Below are 19815 nucleotides of genomic sequence, written 5' to 3'. Positions count from 1 at the left end.
ATCCTGTTCTATTCTATTCTACTCTGCTCTATCCTACTCTATCCTATCCTATCCTATCCTATTCTATTCTAACCTATCCTATTCTACCCTATCCTATCCTATCCTATCCTATCCTATCCTATCCTATCCTATCCTGTCCTATAGTGTTCTGTTCTGTTCTGTTCTGTTCTGTTCTATTCTATTCTATTCTATTCTATTCTACCCTATCCTATCCTGTTCTGTTCTATTCTATTCTATTCTATTCTATTCTATTCTATTCTATTCTATTCTATTCTATTCTATTCTATTCTATCCTACCCTATCCTACCCTATCCTATCCTATATTTTATAAATCCTTAGATTTATAAAATATATGACTCTTACAATTGTATGGCTAGTTACAGACACTAGGGGAAAAAAAATAGTAAGTAAGAAGCAGGTAGAGGTTTTTCCACCACGAAGCCACCAAGTTCTGACCACACCAAGTGAATCTGACCGTGTTGAGACTTCTAAAATAGCTCTCCGTTTTCCAGGAGTCACCTACTCTTTAGACATGTGAAACAGATCCTTACACGTTTCACCTCCGCTCCCCATGTTCCTGAAATGATGTGTTATTTTGTCCACTGCTTTTCTGGACTTAAAAAGCAGTTCAAGTCTTGAAATCCTTCCTCTTTTATTTCTCTTCTCACCGCGATTCAAAGCCGTGCTGCAACCTGGGATATAATTACACTGCAAACCGCATGTTTAAGGAAGCAACATCTCTGAATAACCTTTCTACTCTGAAATTGTTTTGAGCTGTCTCATTGTTGTAATTGCTCCTCATTAAGTGCAGGTGCACAGGTTCTTTTCTTCTTTAAATACTCAATTGTAATTTGCTATAATTTGCGCTCTTGATTTAGGAAGACTTAAATTAAGCATAAAAGGAAGCATTTAAATGATGAAAACTTCATTAATAAGTGATTTAATGGACCTGGCCTTACTTGAAACATGCAAGAATCACAGAATGGTCTGGGTTGGAAGGGACCTCCAGAGGTCAATCCCCTCTGCAGTCAGCAGGGGCGTCCTCAACCAGATCAGGTTGCCCAGAGCCCTGTCGAGCCTCACCTTGAGTATCTCCAGGGATGATATGATTGAAAATTCCTCTCAAAAGTTCAAGCATACTTTCACTAAGACACTCTCATATTTCATGTACCCAAGCCTGAATGGAAGAGGAATACCATAAACAAGTACTGGAAATTGCTTAACTAGCAATATAAATACTTTAATTATACAGAAATGAATCCTGAGCTGTTTTTTTTTTCCCTTTCATTTTGGTTTGGTTTTGTTTGGGGTTTTGTGTCGTGGGGTTTTTTTCCCCCCTCACAATAGTCCCATCATGGTTCTGCCACAGAATCAACATTTCATTGTACTGTCTAACACTGTCCTCCTTATTAGAAGCTGTTGTTCTCCTAATGGTGATTGATTGGTCAAGCGTTATGGGTTTGTTGTTTTTCCTACTGAAGGCCATCAAGAACATGCCCAAATTTCGTGGCTATCGCATTAATCAAAGGGAAACAAAATCCAAGGACAAGAAGCTAAACAGATGTTTGAAGAATGTGAGACAGGGGCTGTAAAAATACATGGAAGGGGAAAAAAAAAAACCCTCAGACCATTTTGATCTGTAGTATTAGTTTGTTTAGTGCACATAAATATAACATTCTTGCAGGCAAAAAAACCTTCTCAGTTGTCACCCAAAAGGATGTAGCAGACTTTAGGAAAGAGTCATCTCTCTGCACTGCTTTCTCCTCCATCCATATGATCTTTACTGCAACAGCAGATACCAAAAGGTTACCAGTGCATACCTGCTCCCATATGTAAGGAATGATTTGTCCTTCAAACACACAGTGCATCTCGAACAGTGAGAAAAACAAGTCCTAAAAAGGGCCCTTTGCTCTCTCATTCCTCCAGAAACAACACAACCATGAGACCTCCTGTTTGCCCACCATTGCTTTCAACATGCCATGAAAGACCAAAATTCATTCTGCCAACTATAACAGAGGAACTAAGAGGAAAAGTCCAAAGGGCAACTGACCCAAAATGGAGACCTTGCTCAGGAATTCTTCATACATCTTCCGCTTTCTCAGCGTGCTGCCCTGTTATTAAAGGAGAGAGAAAAGGGAGGTAGAGCATTACACAAAGTATTTTTGTCATTTCTTCCTACAGCTGCTCCTTCCCCCCCCCCCCCAAATCTTATGCATAGCCAGTATAAACAGCCTAAGGCAAATCTCTCTCCATAAAATGTCTGGGCAAGTTGTATCGCTGATAAGCAAAGACAGAAGGAATCAAATTCAACCCTGGTGCAATTTCACTGACTCCACTGGTGTGACTGGACACTGTGGATGAATTGTATCCATTATTTACAGGCACTCATTCTAAAGCCAGAGCTTCATCAATTAACTCTTTAGCTAATCCAGTGTATATCTTGTTACCAATGAGGCCTTGCAAGGAGGGAATCTGCAATTACAAAGGAGGATAAAAGTTACAATGTCCCCCTCATGGGTTCCACCCTTTTTAGGTTAAAACCTCTTTAATGCCAAGAGCAGTTATCTGTAAGCCTGGTTTATATTCTGGGTGGTGTTGTATATATTCTTACTGCTAAGGAACCTTTTCATATCTTTTTTTAAGAAGATTTGAGTGTTTTGGAGCAGACAATCCATCAATGTATGTGCAGCCACCAGCTCAGTCATTCCCACTCATACTCAGATTTTATTGTGTGATAAATTACTGAGAAGCCTTCTGCTTACATGGTGTTGGATGACCACAGGCAGAAACTGTTAAGTAGCCATTCCAGCACACATTTTCAAAGGGGATTCAGGTATGAGTAAGTACAATGAAGTTTTGCCAATATAAAAACAATTAATTCATCCTTAAGTCCTTCTGCAGTGACACAAATGACTTGAGAAGAAAACTTTCCCAGGTACCCAAGAGGAGCTCTAATGTCTTCCTTGGTACCCTGCAGTTTATGCCACACTGTCGTATGACAGCCTGCATTGTTTCTGACTGTGAGATGCTCTGTGGATTATAGAGGCTGCCTGATGTCTTCTAGTCAAATCTACAAGGCAGGATTACAGTACAAAGGTAGTACATGCATCTTCTGAAGAAAGAAGAAATAAAGGTGGCATTTACTCATAGGCTGGACAGAGAAGACCGAAGCAAATGTCAGTGTTTGCCATAGAAAATGTCACTTCCATTGGTAAGTGCTGGAAGCAGTGGCAGAAAGTGAAGACAGAGAAAGGAAAAGGAGAACAAACATTTTGCCCTCACTGTGAAAGCATTCAGAAATGTTTTGAGTATGAAAATGGGAAGGACTGGTGCACTCAAGTGCAATAATCTAAGAACTAAACATTATCTCTCCTCCTTCATGCACTGATCAGGCTGGGCTTGAACCAATGACCATGAAAGCAGCTTGAATCCTTCCACCATCAATAGGCTTTGGCTCCTGCTTCTGACCTCACCACCAGCAGAAGTTGCCGGGACCTGTCCTAGTGATCCTGCTTTGGCAGGGGGGTTGGACTGGATGATCTCTGGGGGTCCCTTCCAACCCCAAACATTCTGTGATTCTGTACTCTCCTCTGGGAACAGCTCCCACTGCACCCTTCTCCCAGGCCCATTCCCATTCCCACTGTCAGGAGCTGCCACTCTTGCCAGGTATCTCTGGCTCAGCAGCAGCAGCAGCACCAGCTACTGAGGTCTCCCCCTCCACACCCCATTCATAATTTCCGAGTCTGGTGATGACAGTTTGCCTCTCAGCGATAGCATCGGTAACCCTTGTCTGACCTCTCCGTCTGACAAACCTGGAGCTCCAACTTGGGGCCCCCAAGAGCATTTGAAGTGCCAGAAAGAAAAGAAGGCACACAAAAAAAAAGAGAAGAAAAAAACCCACCCAACTTCAAACAGAGGAGGCTCTACAAACCACGCCAGATCCTGACAGCTCACTGGGAGACAAAGAATGGAAAACTGGACACTGCACAGTTGTTGCTTCCCTCCCTGCAGTCGAGTGGAAACAAGACCAGCAAAATTGACAGCTGTGGAAAACCAGATTGGTGGTTTAGTTTGATGGGCTGGGGCACCCAGAGACAGATGTGGAAAATGCTTTTTAAATGACTTGTGGGCACAGATGAATTTTAAGAAGCAGTAATTAGCAGCCATAAGCGATGCCTGACCACTGCTTCGAGTATTTAGAGATGCAGACAAGACCCAGGAAGGCAAGGACTGCAGGCATCCTGCCTGGCCCTGAGAGCAGGAGCCCATCACTTCCTCCAGGGAAACGGGTGTGTTATGTCTCGGCTAAACTAAGCCAGGGCTGAGGTACAGAATCCACTGTGAAGACAAGTGCAAAAGCAAAACTGAAGAAGAAAGAACTAATTAAATGTGCTGTTGTCATTTATTGTCTTGTGACAGTATCTAGAACCTCAGTGGGACTCCACTTAATGCATAGCTACACTGCTTTAAACACCCCATGTCTCAGAGTGACTGCTGAAGGTAAGGGAGAAGAAGGGAAGAAGTAGTGGCTGAAGCTTAGGAGTCCTATTTCCCAGCACATGCACTGAAACTCAAGGTACCCACTGATGGCTCATGACTCAACTTGCAGGATGGCTCCATCCAACCCTCTGTCTCTCCTGGAGGAGATAAACAACAGCCTCTACAGTGGCATGAATCACCCAAAAGTAGACCTTCACCTGAGGGTGCCCAGATAGGCACAGAAGCTTCCTCTGCATTTTCAGAGCACACAAGATTGGATCCTAATTGGCACAAACAGATCACAGTTTCTCTTCCAGAAAGGAGAAGCTTGGCTCACCCTCTCACAGATTATTTTCACCTTGGTGTGTTTTCATGCTCAAGTTTTGACAAGCAGAGTGAGAAGAGATTTTGAGAGAACACCACTCTAATGGAAGCTAAAAACAAATCAGCAGCAGAAATCTTACAGCCAACCAAAGCATGTGTTTATTTCCACTGATATTAATCATCTTTTTCTACCCAGGAAACAGAGAGAGAACATGCCTCTTTCCCTGATCAGCTTAATATTCTCCTCTCATCCCCTCCCACAGGCAGGCATAATGTCACCTCCATCTCCTGATGTGCTTTTTATTACTTGTTTGATTTGGCCTAGTCACTTTACCCAAGTTGTTGAGGCCATGGGTATGAACACCATCATAACCTCTTCTCCTGCCCTTCAAGCCATTTCTGCAGGAGTGTCAAGCAGCGTGCTCCTTGGGACATGTGTTAAGCCTGCTCTTATGCAATATTTTCACAGATCTTCTAGTAGCAGCAATAAATCAGACAGTAATGATATCTGCAGACTTGGAGATACTGTGAAAGCTTGCCAGAACAGGAAAATAACAAGAAAAGACCTGGAGACATTACAAATGGGAGCAGAAAAGAACAGAATGAGCTTCTGTTTGGAAAATACAGCTAATAAATGTAAAGAAAAAGAAATTCCAAGGCACAGATGTTTGATGAATGGACACAGACTGGAAGGCTGTAAAGCTGAAAAAGATTTAGAGACCTTAGGTGAGACCTAGTTTGCAACATCAGACTGCAACCAGAATACAGCCCAGGCTATTTTGGGCTGTTTTCTCAAAGACATCATCCAGGAATGAAGTTTAAAGGCTCCACCTTCCCGGCTCGGATGTGATGGTACCTGGAGTGCTACACTGCCTTGGTATCTTTTCCCCAGAGAAGTGCTCCCAACTCAAACAGAGCCTGAAGAAATGCTAAAACCCTGGGGAAGGATGATAAGGAAGGAGCAAATCAAATCCAACTTGTATATGTTGACTTGATGATCTTTGAGGTCTCTTCCAACCTTATTGATTCTATGATTCTATGTTAGCTCACCGCTAGGTGTGTCATACTCACAGCCAGCATGCATTGTTGCAAGGGTTTTAAGTAGACAATGATAACCATCTACAGATACACAACAGAGAGAGCATTTCAGTACAGCATCAGCTGACATAAACCAAAGTAGCAGAAGAAAACCAAGAAAAATCTAATTTCAGATCAATATCAGAAAGAGTTTTCCCAATGCAGAAATAATTCTCCTGCAGAAATGTTTCCCAAGGGAAGCAGCAGAAACCTTGCTGTGTGAGCCAGATAAAAACAATAGTAAATGTACAAGAATAATTGTGCACTGGCAGGTTTCTTGATGGCATGTTTGAGAAAGTCTTTATTAATTCTGCTTTTTCTAACCTATTAATATCTTACTTCAATAGTCGCTGTTTCTCCTTCTCCCCCCTTTCCTTTGTTCACTTTCTCCCTGGTTCTGAGCTGTCATGCACAAGCTCATCTCCTGGAAGACAGTGGTTCCCACTAACTATGAAGACTTGTTAATATTCTAAGCTGCAGTGTTCCTCCCAAGGAGAAACAAGATCACTTGCATTTCCCAAAGCCACCTAGAAAAAAGCTCAAAGCCATTTCTAGGACCACTTCAAAACATAACAAGCCCCCAGATTAGCTTAAGCAATACACAGACTAAGAAAAATAGATGCCCCAGAGACTGTAGCAGATTTTGTGGAATGGGATTGCTGCATCTCTTTTCCAACTGCCACTTCTTCATTTGCCCTGTTTTCTTCCAGTATTTTTTCCCACTCCTCCAGTCCAGCCCCTGTCTTTCTTCCTCTGTGCTTCCCTCCTTGCTTTGTCCCTCCACCACTCTTCATGTCATCCTTCTTGCTTCATTTTTTTTCCAGGCTGATCAGATCCTCCCTAGAAATCCCCACCTTCAGTCAGAAGCCAAACAAATGACTAGTGAAAGGCAAAGCATGGCTCAAGTTTCAAACAAAAAGAGTTACCCTGGCAGGAGGTACTGGAACGGCTTTTAGGACTGCTCCAGCCCCACTTAATCCCTGCATAAACCTGATATTGAATGATGCTTTGGGTGAACATTTTTACAGGAGCATGAAAGAGTCACCATGCAGACTAGCCATGAAAACAAAAGAGCCCACGAGATCCCAGTGCTATATTGCACAGATGTCTGGTGGATTGCAGCTCTTGGATTTGCTTTATGTTTTCACCACTATGCAACCTACATTTCATGGCAACACAAAATCCTTCTGGCTTTATTTTATCTGAGCAGCAAAAGGCACTTGTGAAAGAACTTGTTCTCAGGTTCAAAGCTGTGAAAAGATGGTAAAACAAAGCCAAAATAGCATAAATAAAATGAGGCATAACACTGGTAACTGACTAAGCTTGCTTTGTCATGACTTCTACCCCAATATTATCACTCGCTTTCTGTGAGCAATGTTTGCCAAATGGGCAAAAAGAATCCCATGCAGCTCGACTCCCACAACCAGGTATCTTGGACCATGGGAACTAGAGCATGGTTAAATTATCCTGAGTCAAGCCTTCATAAAGAAGAAATTACAAGAAATTAATACTTCAAATTTCCTCAGTCTGGGAACTGAATTGTCTGGGGGATCAATCTGATGTTGGGATACAGACATTTGCTTCTCTGGTATTTGTGGTATTTGCTATATTTAGAATACAAATATTGTACTACCCTGGGATGTCCCCCAGTTCGTGATGCCCTTGAATCCCCACTGCAAAGAGAGCAGCAGCATTTCAGCAATGAATTACATGAGAATCCTACGGCCAAAAACCCCCAAAATTCCTTTGCATCTCTCCCAGAAGAATGCAAGTAAATAAATACCAAATCTATGCATCAACGTGTGTGGTGGTGCTGGTGCGCACTCACAGAGGACATTGATGTTAAAAACAATAATAAGGGAACACACAGCTGGCCAGAAAATTTGTGAGTGTGCCGAAAGGGGAACACACTGGAGTTGTTTTTTTGGTAATCCATCTAGTACAACGAATATCATGGTGTAAGACTTTGTCAAGGATTGCAGTGCAAGCCGAGCAATTGTGCTGCAAACCCGGACATAAAAGAACCATCCCAACATTTACAATCATCACAGCTGCTAAAACAAACTTGAATGTGACCTTCAAGCCATCAGGGTATCTGAGCTGAGACAATGAAACAGAAAGAAATAGATCTGGTTTAGCAAACTGCCTTTGGGACAGGCTCAATAATAAATGGGTGACAAGTGTAACTAAGAGCCAGCGGGAACTTTTTTTTCCTGCACCAGGCTTTGTCCATCCAAAAAAGGAAAAACCCAAACTCCCAAACCTCCTGAGATGCATTTGAGTCATGCCATAAAGCAGTCAGGATCAATGAGACACCTAAGTGGGGAAAATGGCACGAAGCAGAAATAAAACCTGGAAATTGCCAAATGCAAAAGCAAAGAACCAAAATAGAGCCTGCAAGGAGAAAGGAGGGAGAGAGTCAAGTGTCTCACGACAGGATAAAATCTTTTGGGGCAAGTGTGGCTCTAAAGAAATGATTTGCAAATAGATATTTACAACTTGGACAAAATTTCAACACTAGGCTGAGAAAGCACCAGGCTGATCAGGGCCAGGAAGGAATGCAGACAAAAGGAGAAAAGAACCTCAAAACCAACAAAACCCCAACAACTATCTGGGGTTATGGAGAGGCTATATCTGACTAGAGAAAACCCACATCTCTTTGGGGGGAAAAAGGTCACTGATCTCATGGACAGAAGTATTTGCATACAGAAAAATCAAACAGAAAAAACCCCTGCTTGTCCTCAAGTCTTAAAACCATTTTATGTGATGTCTTTCAAAAAATAGCCTAAAGATTACTGCCTCTTACTCAATGGCAGAAGCATTTCTACAACCAAAATACCCAGCAACTCTCTAGAGACAGAAGGTTAGAGGCTGAAGGCAGGGAACTATGTTGCTGGGCCTAGAAACGAAGCTATTGCTGCGTGTGGAAGCGAGTACTGCAAAGCTGGCCATGAAATGGTGGAGTTAGCTTCAAGTATGAAATGTGGCCAGTGAAACATGGTGTAATTAATTCTTAGGCCTGAGGAAACGTGCAGAGAGCCACTGCAACCTGCCCTCACATGAACACACAGAGACAGGTGTCTCATTTCACCTACAGCAAAGAAATTATCCACGCTGCACCAACGAATAAATGAAAAGCTGACAGAATTCATGTAGCCTGGATGGGTAAATTGCATTCACCTTGGACAGCACTTCAAATTGGGTATTTTCTATACCTGCAGCAATGAATTCAATGTGCTACCTGAAATATTTGCTACCTAAGTATTGGGAATACTGTAATTACAATGTCTGGGTGTCTAATGTAATGCAACAGGTCACCAGTTTTTAAGGGCCCCAAATGTAAAGGGGGGAAAAAAAAATCACAAGAAGAGAGAGAGGAGGAGAAAACCTTTCTGTGTTAAGTTAAAGGTCTCATCAACTGCAGAACCTCAGCTTGCCAGGTTAAGGTACAGCAGTCATTGGTTCAGAAAATATGTAAATTTATTTGCAAAGCACTTAGCACTGCACTCAAAACAAATACATCTGTAAGATTCAAGCTGTAGGTATGGGTGAAGCCAGCATTAAACCCACAGTTTCTTCCACTTGGGACTTTAAACCCTTTTAGTAGAATCCTGTCGCTGCATCAAATATTCATCTTCTGAAAGCTGCTATCAGATGGTAATCGACATATGGCCAAACCTGGAAGCTCTCAGAGTTGGGTGATGTTAGGTACCACTATTTGCATCACAGCTAAAACTGAAATTACCTTTAGGCTATGAGGCCTGTGAATCTATCCCTTCAGTTCTTTTACAGGCAGCTGTAAAAAGCTGTGCTTAAGATGCCAAGGAATATGCAGCTTGCCCTGACATTTATTTCCCTCTTACATTCTTTCTCTTTTATATCTTGGATTCTTCCTTGCAGCATGCAGATTTCTTGCACCAGTTATCCCAGACACCTCTCCCCTGCATCCATGTAAGGCATGGTACAAATTAGTTGACTGGTGCCTTTTAAATCTGTTAGGAAATTCTCCTGCTCTGTGTTTTAGAAGTTCCATGCAGAAAGGTCTCAGTTACCACTGCCTGCTTCCCCACATGGCGAAGCGTTCAGAAATGATCCATCCTATTTATCCAGAAGACAGAAGACAGTACACTTCTCATCATCATTCCTCTCTTCTGTCTTGGGCTGATCATGCCAAATATTTTGGGATAGAGTAAATTTCCATCAGATGGACTCTCCTAGTGTGATGTTCATTTATGTGATGAAGAACTCGGCCCACAAAACACGCAGCGAAAACCAGCAATGCTTCGTACAGACATCCAACAGCCATCACACAGTATAAACAAAGATCACTCTTACATGCTGTGGCTTCAGAAGTAATCATTTAAGTGTTAAATCCACTGAGTTCTGCTGCTAATTTTTCTGTTATCCATGACATCACTGGAAATACAGATGATCTCAAAATGCACACTCCTTTACTATTCTGAGAGCGCAGTGTAATTTCCTTCAGATCAAGATTAAACAATGTAGCTTTTAGAGCCAAGTCCTATTGCTAATGAAGCTTACATCTGTTAATTATCAAAAAGAAAGGGATGCTTTATGGAGAAGGAAGATATGCACATGGACATTGGAAACACTCATAAAAGAAAAGTTATGACAAAAGTTAATTACCTCTCAGAGTTTCCATTATAAACTCCCCACTTAAACACCAACAGCAAATCCAGAAGCTAGCACGTACCCCAGGTACCCAGAGGGTCTACAGAGCATTGCTGCAGAGATGAGGGAGTTTGAAAGGAGCAGAGTAGTGAATCATTAGCAGGGACTCTGCAGCTACCATCCTGTGGTACTTGTGGCTGTGTGCTGGCTAATGAAGATGGAGGGCATAGTCCAGCTGAGACCACGTTCTCAGCAGAGCTGGATTTACCTTGTATTGCCTGCCTTGAAGAGTATAATACAAGTTCAGACAAAGACAAGGGGTAGTGCTGAAAGACATTTTGAGAAGAGGATTTGCATAGCTTCAGTGGGTAAGGGAGGCCTCCTGAGGTTTTCATTCATGTGTAATAGTTCTGCGTAATGTTATTCAATTGCATTTCTGACTCAGCGTCTTCCTGCTGAATCTGGTCCCCTCTTCCTTCAGTTCACTGAATTTAGTTACTCAGTGTTGTTGTCATGTCCTCTCTCCTTTGTGCAGAAACACAGAGACTGCAGCCTTGTATCATCTGAACACAGATGTGCCTGGCACCACAAAAGGAAGTAAAAACCACCAGCTCCATCCCCAAGCCCTTCTCCACACACTTACCATCAAAATGCGCCTGTAGCTGTCTCTGTCGATGCCCCAGAGCTTCAGATCTGTTTTGGCCTTGACAGTGGCAGCCCTGGGTGTGCCATAGATCAATGCCAACTCCCCGAAGCTGCCTCCTTCTCCAATGCTGGTGACCCACTCCCCGTTGACATAAACCTATGACAGCACAGGACAAAACAAGAATCAAAGCTGGTGTGGAGACTTAGTTAAGTTTTCTTCCTACTGCCAGTTACCTAAAAAGCTATTAGGCATTTCCTTTCTAATATCAATGCTGGGGACACAGAAGGAAAACAAGAACATAACAGTTTCCACAGCTGGTCCCCAAAGAGGGCAGCAACCTGCTTTGTGGCCAGAATTTGAAGTCATCTTGCTTCAGTACTTCATTTACACTCTGCATTTTCAGCTCCCATGGTTAACTGGCATTGTGTTTTCCCTCTTGTGCTCAAGGCTCAGACAGTCAACAAGCAGAACTGTCACAACTTTGGCTTTTTATTAACACTGTCAGACTGGAAAGGAAGGAGATTTGTTGATATGTGTAATGATGTTTGCTGAAAAGCACCATGCCATGAAATGAAAACCGGTCAAAACAGGGAGACATCTTTTGAAAAGGAACAATTTTTTTCCTTCCTGAAGCCTACTGCCTCCAACAGCCATTTAAAAATAACTGCTGAGACCTCTTTCTCCCTCAGTGAAGACCAGCCAGTGCTTTGGGCTTGGGAAGCTACATGCAGAGTTAGCCTTCATCTTGAACATCAGCTCTGCAGAACTTGCGAAGCAGTATTGGACCCACAGCCTATTTAGACACCATGTCCTCTCAAAACACAGTGTGGATCAATGCCACTGTCAACAGCATTTTGCCTGGATGATGCTGAATTTGAGAAGAATTCCTGCATTGAGTGCTCTGTAAAACCTCCACTAGAGAAAAGGGGGAATTCATGCGGGTGCCTTCTGCTGGGCTGCATCTTCCTCACTGTTCCTGGACACTACAGCTCATGAGACGCAAGAGTGTATTTGAGGACTGCTATGGATTGTGTTCTGCAGCTTGCTTGTCGGCTTGCTGCTATAAACCCTTTTCATTCTGTTGATTTCTCTGAGTTTTGAGGGTAGGAAAGGCTGTGTGCATTTACCCACTGCAGAATATATCCCAATTTGTTACAGACTGGTAACAGCAGATAATCAACCAGAATGGATTAGACTCATTTGGAAGCTCTGTGAAGGAAAAGAATATGAAGAAAATATGCAGGTATTTTCAGCTGAAGCAGAAAACTATGGAAAAGGACAAGACTATGCATAGCCTATTACCAATTACTGAGTAAAAGTAACATATGAATTAGAGCTGTGTTCAAGCTGGGCATGAGAAAAGATAGTGATCAAAATAAATGAACTAGGGTCAAAATTCAACAAACTGTCAGGATTAATTTTACCTCAAACTTCAGTTTATGATGAAAAGGCGTACCACAAACTACAGCTGGAATCAATCCCAATTTATCTTCCCAATATTCAATTAAGATCTGATCCAGCTCCTACTGAGGTCAGTGAAATGCTGGTTCAGTAGGAAATGGATGGAGCCACAGAGCAGTTCAGCTGATGAAGAGTTATCAGCTCAAAGGGAGCGGCATTAACATCACTGCTGAACTCCAGGCAGTGTTGTGGCTCTTGGTGTTCCTGGAGCATCTGAGGATCAAGGGGTTGAAATAAAGGGTAAAATAAGCCCAAGTAGGCAGGTGGTAGCAGATTGCCAAGAAAGAGCTCAAGCCACAAAAGCTCCTGCTTCATTTCGTTGCCAGGACAGAATGAATGCCACATAGGAGAATATCACACAAGGGAACAAGTGTTTCCTGTCAAACCTTTACACTCACCACAGAAAGAAAATCTCACTGAACACTGAATCTACTTTTGATTCTCCTCATGATGACAAAAAAAAGGTCAAAAAAAAGAGTTTTTAAAAAGCCAGGTGAACCCAAGCACTTTCCTAATGAAACAAGCAGGGAATATTGTCTCCTGGATCTTTCTTTGTGAGACAAGCAGGAGAAATGGATGGATGGATGGATAAAATGAGGACTCTGGAAGGCTTGTAACAAAATGAGGACGTAGGAAAGTTTTCACCCAGTTAATCCACTGCAAAATTGTCAAGATGCATATTTGCCTGTAGGGATATCTCCTTTCTGTGGGGACTTCATTGGCTAGACCCAGGGCTTGCTGCAGCACAGTAATTCGTGTCCTCAGCAAAAAGTCTCAGGGATGATGGAGAAATCTTAATAATGCCAATGTGTTTTGGACCACACTCTGATTGTCAGCTGACATTGCATCCTTCCCTCTGTCTCATCCCACCAAAAATACACATTTCTATCTGCTCTTTTGTTGAAAAGCACCGGTTTTGTTGCAGTACAAGGGTAATAAGCTCATTTCAACACATACTTCTAAAGGCAATTTAGTGCCATTTCTTGTTAAAGCAGCATGCATGATATGACTGCAGCCCAGAGAGTGGAATTGTGCTGGTAGAATTCAAGGTAGAGCAAGGATGGGCATTTACTGATGCACAGCTGTTCTAAAGAGAGACTACTGCTAAACTGCTGTAAGACTTCTTTAATTTCTCTGTCCTACTTGACAAGACTCCCCAGAACATGTTTGACATCTTGCCTGTAAACAGTTCATGGAAATGGCAATTCTTCCACCCTAAGGGTGTCAGGTTTAAAGTACTGTGAGGTGAAACAAAATCACTTATCTGACAGTCTTTGGACCCTGCATTCACTCCCCCAATAAAAATGTCATTTCCAATATCAATCTCCAAAAGATAAAACAGCTTGAGAATAATTATTGTTTTCCAGGAGTAAAACCATTGCACTTCATTATCTACAAAGGCCTAAGTCAACAATCAACTTTTGTCTTCACGATGAAGTTGAAGTGCACTGATGGAACATTACAAAGACATTGTGCCCTTTAACAGAGAGTTCAGCTCTGTTATGAATCCCTTTAAAATAGACTTTGAAAAAGAAGTAGAAAGGAAAGTAGCTCTGTTTGTAAGGTGTGGGAAGTAAAGCTATTTTAGGCTCAGAACAGCTTATGAAAGCCAGCGTTATATGGCAGCAGCTCAGATGATCTTCTTTATCCTAAAAAATGCTGGGCTGAGGTTTTGGCTCAGGCAGTTTTAGGCATTTGTGAACTCTCATCAAAGTGGTGAGTACATAAATGAATGATTCCTAATTGTTACTTGACCTGCTGATCCCAGCTCCATAATAGCTGCAACCTTCTTCTTTTGTGCAGCTGAAGAGGAATGTAGAACTGTGAGTGCCCAAATACAACCAAGCTAGGAGGACAATCTGCTCTTCACAGATCAAAAAGTACTTCAGATTTCTACCATTTTCCATCATACAGCATGAACACTGCAAACATTGTGGGCTTGAAAGTCACTCAGCTTGCCACATTTCATTAATTTTTAGGAGGTAAATGGGAAAAATCCCCTATGGACATCAGCAGTCTCTTTCTTCGTGGCTGCAATACACACAGGCACTAACAGCAAGAGAAAATGCAATGAGTCACACAATGCTCAGCGCAGTAGGAATGCGTCTTGGCCTCACTCATCTTCATGTTGCCCAGAGAAGCAGGAAGTGGCCTTCCCATGAGCAGTAATGCAGACATTTTACTTTGGAGGATATGGTCATTTTCCTCTGAATTTCATTGGAGTGAATATACCTTCACTTTAATTTTGTAGTGCTGACTCAAAGTTAGCTTTTACCATCTGCTCTCGCTGCCTCGTTTGTTCTAGGCTCTGCAACTTCTAGACCTTAAATCCCATTCCTTGGTTCTGTTTGCAATAATGTGTGCTCTGTGTTTTATCAAGCCTTAATACTTGGTATGCTAAAACAAAAATGAGGTTTATTTATTCTTGGAAAAAATAAGCAAGGCCTAGGCATGAAGGGTATTTATATGTGGGCAGTTTTCTCAAGTAAAGCCAGTGCTTATCTGTAGTATGTATTTGCTTTGGGTATAAATATAAACATATAAACTTGGAGACTACCTTGAGAATCTTTAAAACTTCCAGCTGAAAAACTCAACTTTAAAATGCTCTGCTTCAGATTTCAAGAGAGCATCCTTCTGAAGTCAGAAAGATCATTAACGATGGAAGAATTCAAACCAAAAGCAATCTATGGACTCTAACCATAAAATAAAACCAACTTTAAAATCCAACAGTGTTCTCACATAAACTATCCCACCATTTCCATCTTTGCATATGCAAATTAGTATGTATAAATGAATAAGGCCTTCAGGATGATTTGACCTACTAAAGACCATCTTGCCTATTGCCCACAAGACTCATCCATAGTTTCAGTTTAGGAAAGATGTTGACTTGCTTGAAGGTGTCCAGAGAAGGGCAACAAAATTGGTGAGGGGTTTGGAACACAAGCCCTATGAGGAGAGACTGAGGGAGCTGGGGTTGCTTAGGCTGGAGAAGAGGAGGCTCAGGGGAGACCTTATTGCTCTCTACAACTACTTGAATGGAGGTTGTAGCCAGGCGGGGGCTGGTCTCTTCTCCCAGGCAACCAGCACCAGAACAAGAGGACACAGTCTTAAGCTGTACCAAGGGAGGTTCAGACTGGATGTTAGGAACAAATTCTTCATAGACAGAGTGATTGCCCATTGGAATGTGCTGCCCAGGGAGGTGGTGGAGTTGCCATCATTGGAGGTGTTTAGGAGGAGACTTGATAGGGTGCTTGGTTGCATGGTTTAGTTGACTAGGTGGTGTTGGATGATGGGTTGGATGCAATGATCTTGAAGGTCTCTTCCAACCTGGTCTATTCTATTCTATTCTATTCTATCCTATCCTATCCTATCCTATCCTATCCTATCCTATCCTATCCTATCCTATCCTAATATAGGTTTGCACTGGAAATACAGAACCTCATGAGGAAAAAAATACTGAAAGTTTTTCGGTTTTATTTCACTGTTTGGCTGCTGTTGTTTTACAAGAAGAAAACTTGAGAATGACTGTAGGGAAAGTTGCTGTGAGATTAAAGAGAATAGGAAGTTGTTCAGTCTAAAAAAGAAATACAGCTGGTTTAAAAGGGCAGTTGGCGGGGCTTTTTAAAGTAAAAAAATGTGAGGTTATAAGATTAAAATAATAAACAGGAAGTCATTTTTATATTTGGAAAATATGGATTAGAGATTTTTGCAAGACTCATACTTTAGCAGGTACTTTCAACATCTTTACTGGAAACTATAATTTAAGCTCTGCCAGAGAGTTTTTGGCACACGTTTACGTTTGTCTGAGCAGAAAAGCTTCCAGTAGCCAGCTGACCTCTAAGACTTCAAATCTCATGCCACCATCTACCTAGAATAAACTTTAGCCATCTGCAGGGCTGGGTCATGAGTTAACAATTCTCCTCAGCCCTGAAGTGCTAAGGAGGAAGACTGATTGATAACTACAATGTCCTTTCCCATCCAAAGCTAACTTGGGTCAAAGTATACCTGGTTTGTAGTGCACAGTATGTGATAGGAAAGCCCCAGGCTCTTCAAGACCTACCTCTTCCTGATTTCCAAAATGCTTCTTTTTACATGTGAAAATTTGTGCCCTTCTCCCTTGGCCTACAGTCCATGCTGAGGATGCTTGCCAATGGAAAAGGCATCAAGTCTTCTTTCTTTGTCCATAGTAATACCAAGAAGGAAATGTACAGATATTTCACTCTGTGCCAATAAGGCTTGTTTGTATCCTAACAAAGTGTAAGAGTTGAGGATAAAGGGCTACTACATTTTGAAATATTTTATTGTACCTCTAATTTGACTCAGTTCTTCTTGAAAGCCTTTACTTTGCTCTTTGGGATGCCTGTAACAAAATTCTAACAATAGAATAGAACTAACCAGGTTGGAAGGGACCTTTGAGATCATCGAGTCCAACCTATCACCCAATACCATCTAATCAACTAAACCATGGCACCAAGCACCCCATCAAGTCTCTTCCTAAACACCTCCAGTGATGGTGACTCCACCACCTCCCTGGGCAGCACATTCCAATGGCAAATAACTCTTTCTGTGAAGAGCTTCTTCCTAATATCCAGCCTAAACTTCCCCAGGTTCAGCTTGAGACTGTGTCCTCTTGTTCTGGTGCTGGTTGCCTGGGAGAAGAGAGCAACTCTCACCTGGCTACAACCTCCCTTCAGGTAGTTGTAGACAGTAATAAGGTCTCCTCTGAGCCTCCTCTTCTCCAGACTAAGCAACCCCAGCTCCCTCAGCCTCTCCTCACAGGGCTGTGCTCCAAACCCCTCCCCAGCTTTGTTGCCCTTCTCTGGACACATTCCAGTAAATCAGCGTTAAATGGTGACGTTTTCTAAACTCCAAACACCACACACCAATTTTGTTTTTCAGGCTTTGGTGCTGGTTTCTGTTTACTTTGGTTGCTTGGTTGATAGATTTTATTATTATTACTTTTTAATAGTTTTCTTAAGTTTTGCCATGACTTTATTCCAGGGGATGGGAACTTCATGATGGCAATTGTAACCTCCTTTGTCTTTACATGTGTATGGGACTTAGCAGGCATGGTGTTCTCAGAGTAAACTGCTCCTTTAATCCACCAGTCCTTTCTGAGAGTAAACTGCTCCTTGAATCCACCAGTCCTTCCTCAGAGTAAACTGCTCCTTGAATCCACCAGTCCTTTCTGAGAGTAAACTGCTCCTTGAATCCATCAGTCCTGGCATACCTGCCACTCCTGTGCAATCAGGGAGGCGATGAAGGCAGATAGCCTGGTCAGGGGTTAAAAGCCTCTATGCATATGCCAACACCAGCTGAACTAGGCAGAAAATGGCTCGAGGCTTTAAGTTTCGGGGTCAATTGTCTACTCTCCAAGTCTCTTTTTTTTCTTTCTTGAAGAAAGGTGGAAGCATGCCAAAAAAGTATCTGGCAAGGCTTAAATGAACTGCAGCTTGCTTACTAGCGGTCTGGATTTTCCTCAGACAATAAGGATTTTAGCACTGCTGCCCAGAAAGTGGAAGACCGTTTGTGGGGAACACTATATACAGTGTGCTAATGCACACCCATGGGGTCTGGGAGCTGCTGCCTTACACCAGAGTAAGTCACCCTGCACTAACTGCCCCAGCACAGACTTTACTGTGTGAGGAAAATGAGCTCACTTCCCTGCAGCTTCCCAGCAAAGGCAGTTAATGTAGGTACCTTCTGTAGCTACCAGGGTGTCGTTGCAACTTACTCATGGATGAGATAATGTTTCTTATGCCTTCTACATCATCTTGCAAAGGAATTCAATATGTGTTTGGTTATAGGAAAGGTTTAGCAAAGAGAGAGCACTGAGCTGAAGAGATGGAGAGAACAGTGGTAAGGTGCAGCTCTGATATAAGCCTAACATGACGTAGGAAAGATGCTTCTAAGCAGATGCCAGGAAATACCTGGGAAGGGAACTATGCTGCTATCTTACCCAACAGAATACAGCAACTGGTGTTCTAAACAAGCCTTTCTCAACATATTCAGAGCTGTGGCCATATTTGCCATCAGTGGCAACCACCAGTTAGAGAAAATGCACAAACCACCTTGTGCAATGGTGTTACAAGCAGACCCAAAGCTGCCTTGGCCCTGGACATTTATCTTCCCCGTTTTGTTACTGCTTCGTAAGAGCAGTATGTGCATATGGAAGATTATCTTTCTGCAATTAATTGCAAGGCTTTTACAGACTGTTTTCTGATGTCATTCAGTCCCCCACAATCTCTGAAGGAAGCTTTCCTAAAGGTTTTGAGCGAGGACAAATTATTTTTAAAGTGGCTTAATCTATAACTTCAATATGTGCATTTGCCTATGTTTGTGGGTCTGATTCAAAGCCAGTGAGCTCATTAAGCTCCATATCAGGCCCTAACCAATTACTTTAAAGCTAAATTTTAGCACTGTTCTATAAATATTACTCTTTTCTTTTCTGGCCCTGTGGATGTGGCAATGTTTGCTATTGAGAGGTATGCCTGATAGGAACAGTGAGTCAGACGGATTTCCTGAGGAGCAACTTCCAGAGGCAGAGGCAGCATGTGAGGTTTCTCAGTTCCCAACAATACCAATTAGATGGTCTCCTGACACAAACAAACTGCTAAAAAAAAAAAAAACAACCCAACACAGAAGCCAACAACTTTCACTAAAATAACTGCATGCCTCCTGCCTGGATTTAAAATAAATCACTTCTTCAAACATGCCAAACAAAACCCATCGGGGCATCCGAAGAGCAACATTGCTAATGGGCAAGCTGGGTAGATAAGAGCTGTGTAGAAAATTCAGTCAGATGAGGAACTTGTAGTGAAACTCCCAAAAGGGTGCATTTCAAACAGGATAAAACTGATAAGAGGTGACTAGATTGGGATTTGGAAAGCAGGCTGAGAAAGAAGCTTCTTTTCAAAGCCTTGCTGATTAAACCACTGCACACGCCTGTAAACATTTTGTGGTCTAACAGATCACTTTGCACTTCTATTAATCCTTGCTTTATTCACATGCTGCATTGTTCCTGTGTTTGGACCTAATTTTAAAAGCAAATTAAGGTTTCTAAGATGAAACTCACTGCCTGGGGCTGTATCTCAATTTGGGGGGAGAAAAAAAAAAAAGAGGGGGGGTGGTGAAAAAACCCTAAACAAACCCCAGCACATGAGCTAAGCTAACTGATTAAAGAAAATATTTTCCTT

At 42.2% G+C, this 19815-nt stretch overlaps 1 protein-coding gene across 1 annotated transcript in view; it reads right to left on the bottom strand.

Annotated features, from left to right (window-relative positions):
• Window positions 1-19815, bottom strand: part of PRKAR1B (protein kinase cAMP-dependent type I regulatory subunit beta) — a 112615-nt gene that overhangs the window by 28650 nt on the left and 64150 nt on the right. Inside the window, exons 7-8 of the mRNA XM_054180379.1 lie at window positions 11156-11314; window positions 2051-2111 (exon numbers count right to left, since the gene is read on the bottom strand). Of these exons, the coding sequence (XP_054036354.1) occupies window positions 2051-2111; window positions 11156-11314 (220 nt within the window). The remainder of the gene's footprint in view (window positions 1-2050; window positions 2112-11155; window positions 11315-19815) is intronic.

This window comes from Dryobates pubescens, chromosome 4, assembly GCF_014839835.1.
Source record: "Dryobates pubescens isolate bDryPub1 chromosome 4, bDryPub1.pri, whole genome shotgun sequence".
Taxonomy (NCBI): domain Eukaryota; kingdom Metazoa; phylum Chordata; class Aves; order Piciformes; family Picidae; genus Dryobates; species Dryobates pubescens.
Note: the sequence above shows the minus strand (reverse complement) of the source record. Positions and strands in the feature narration are given on the sequence as shown.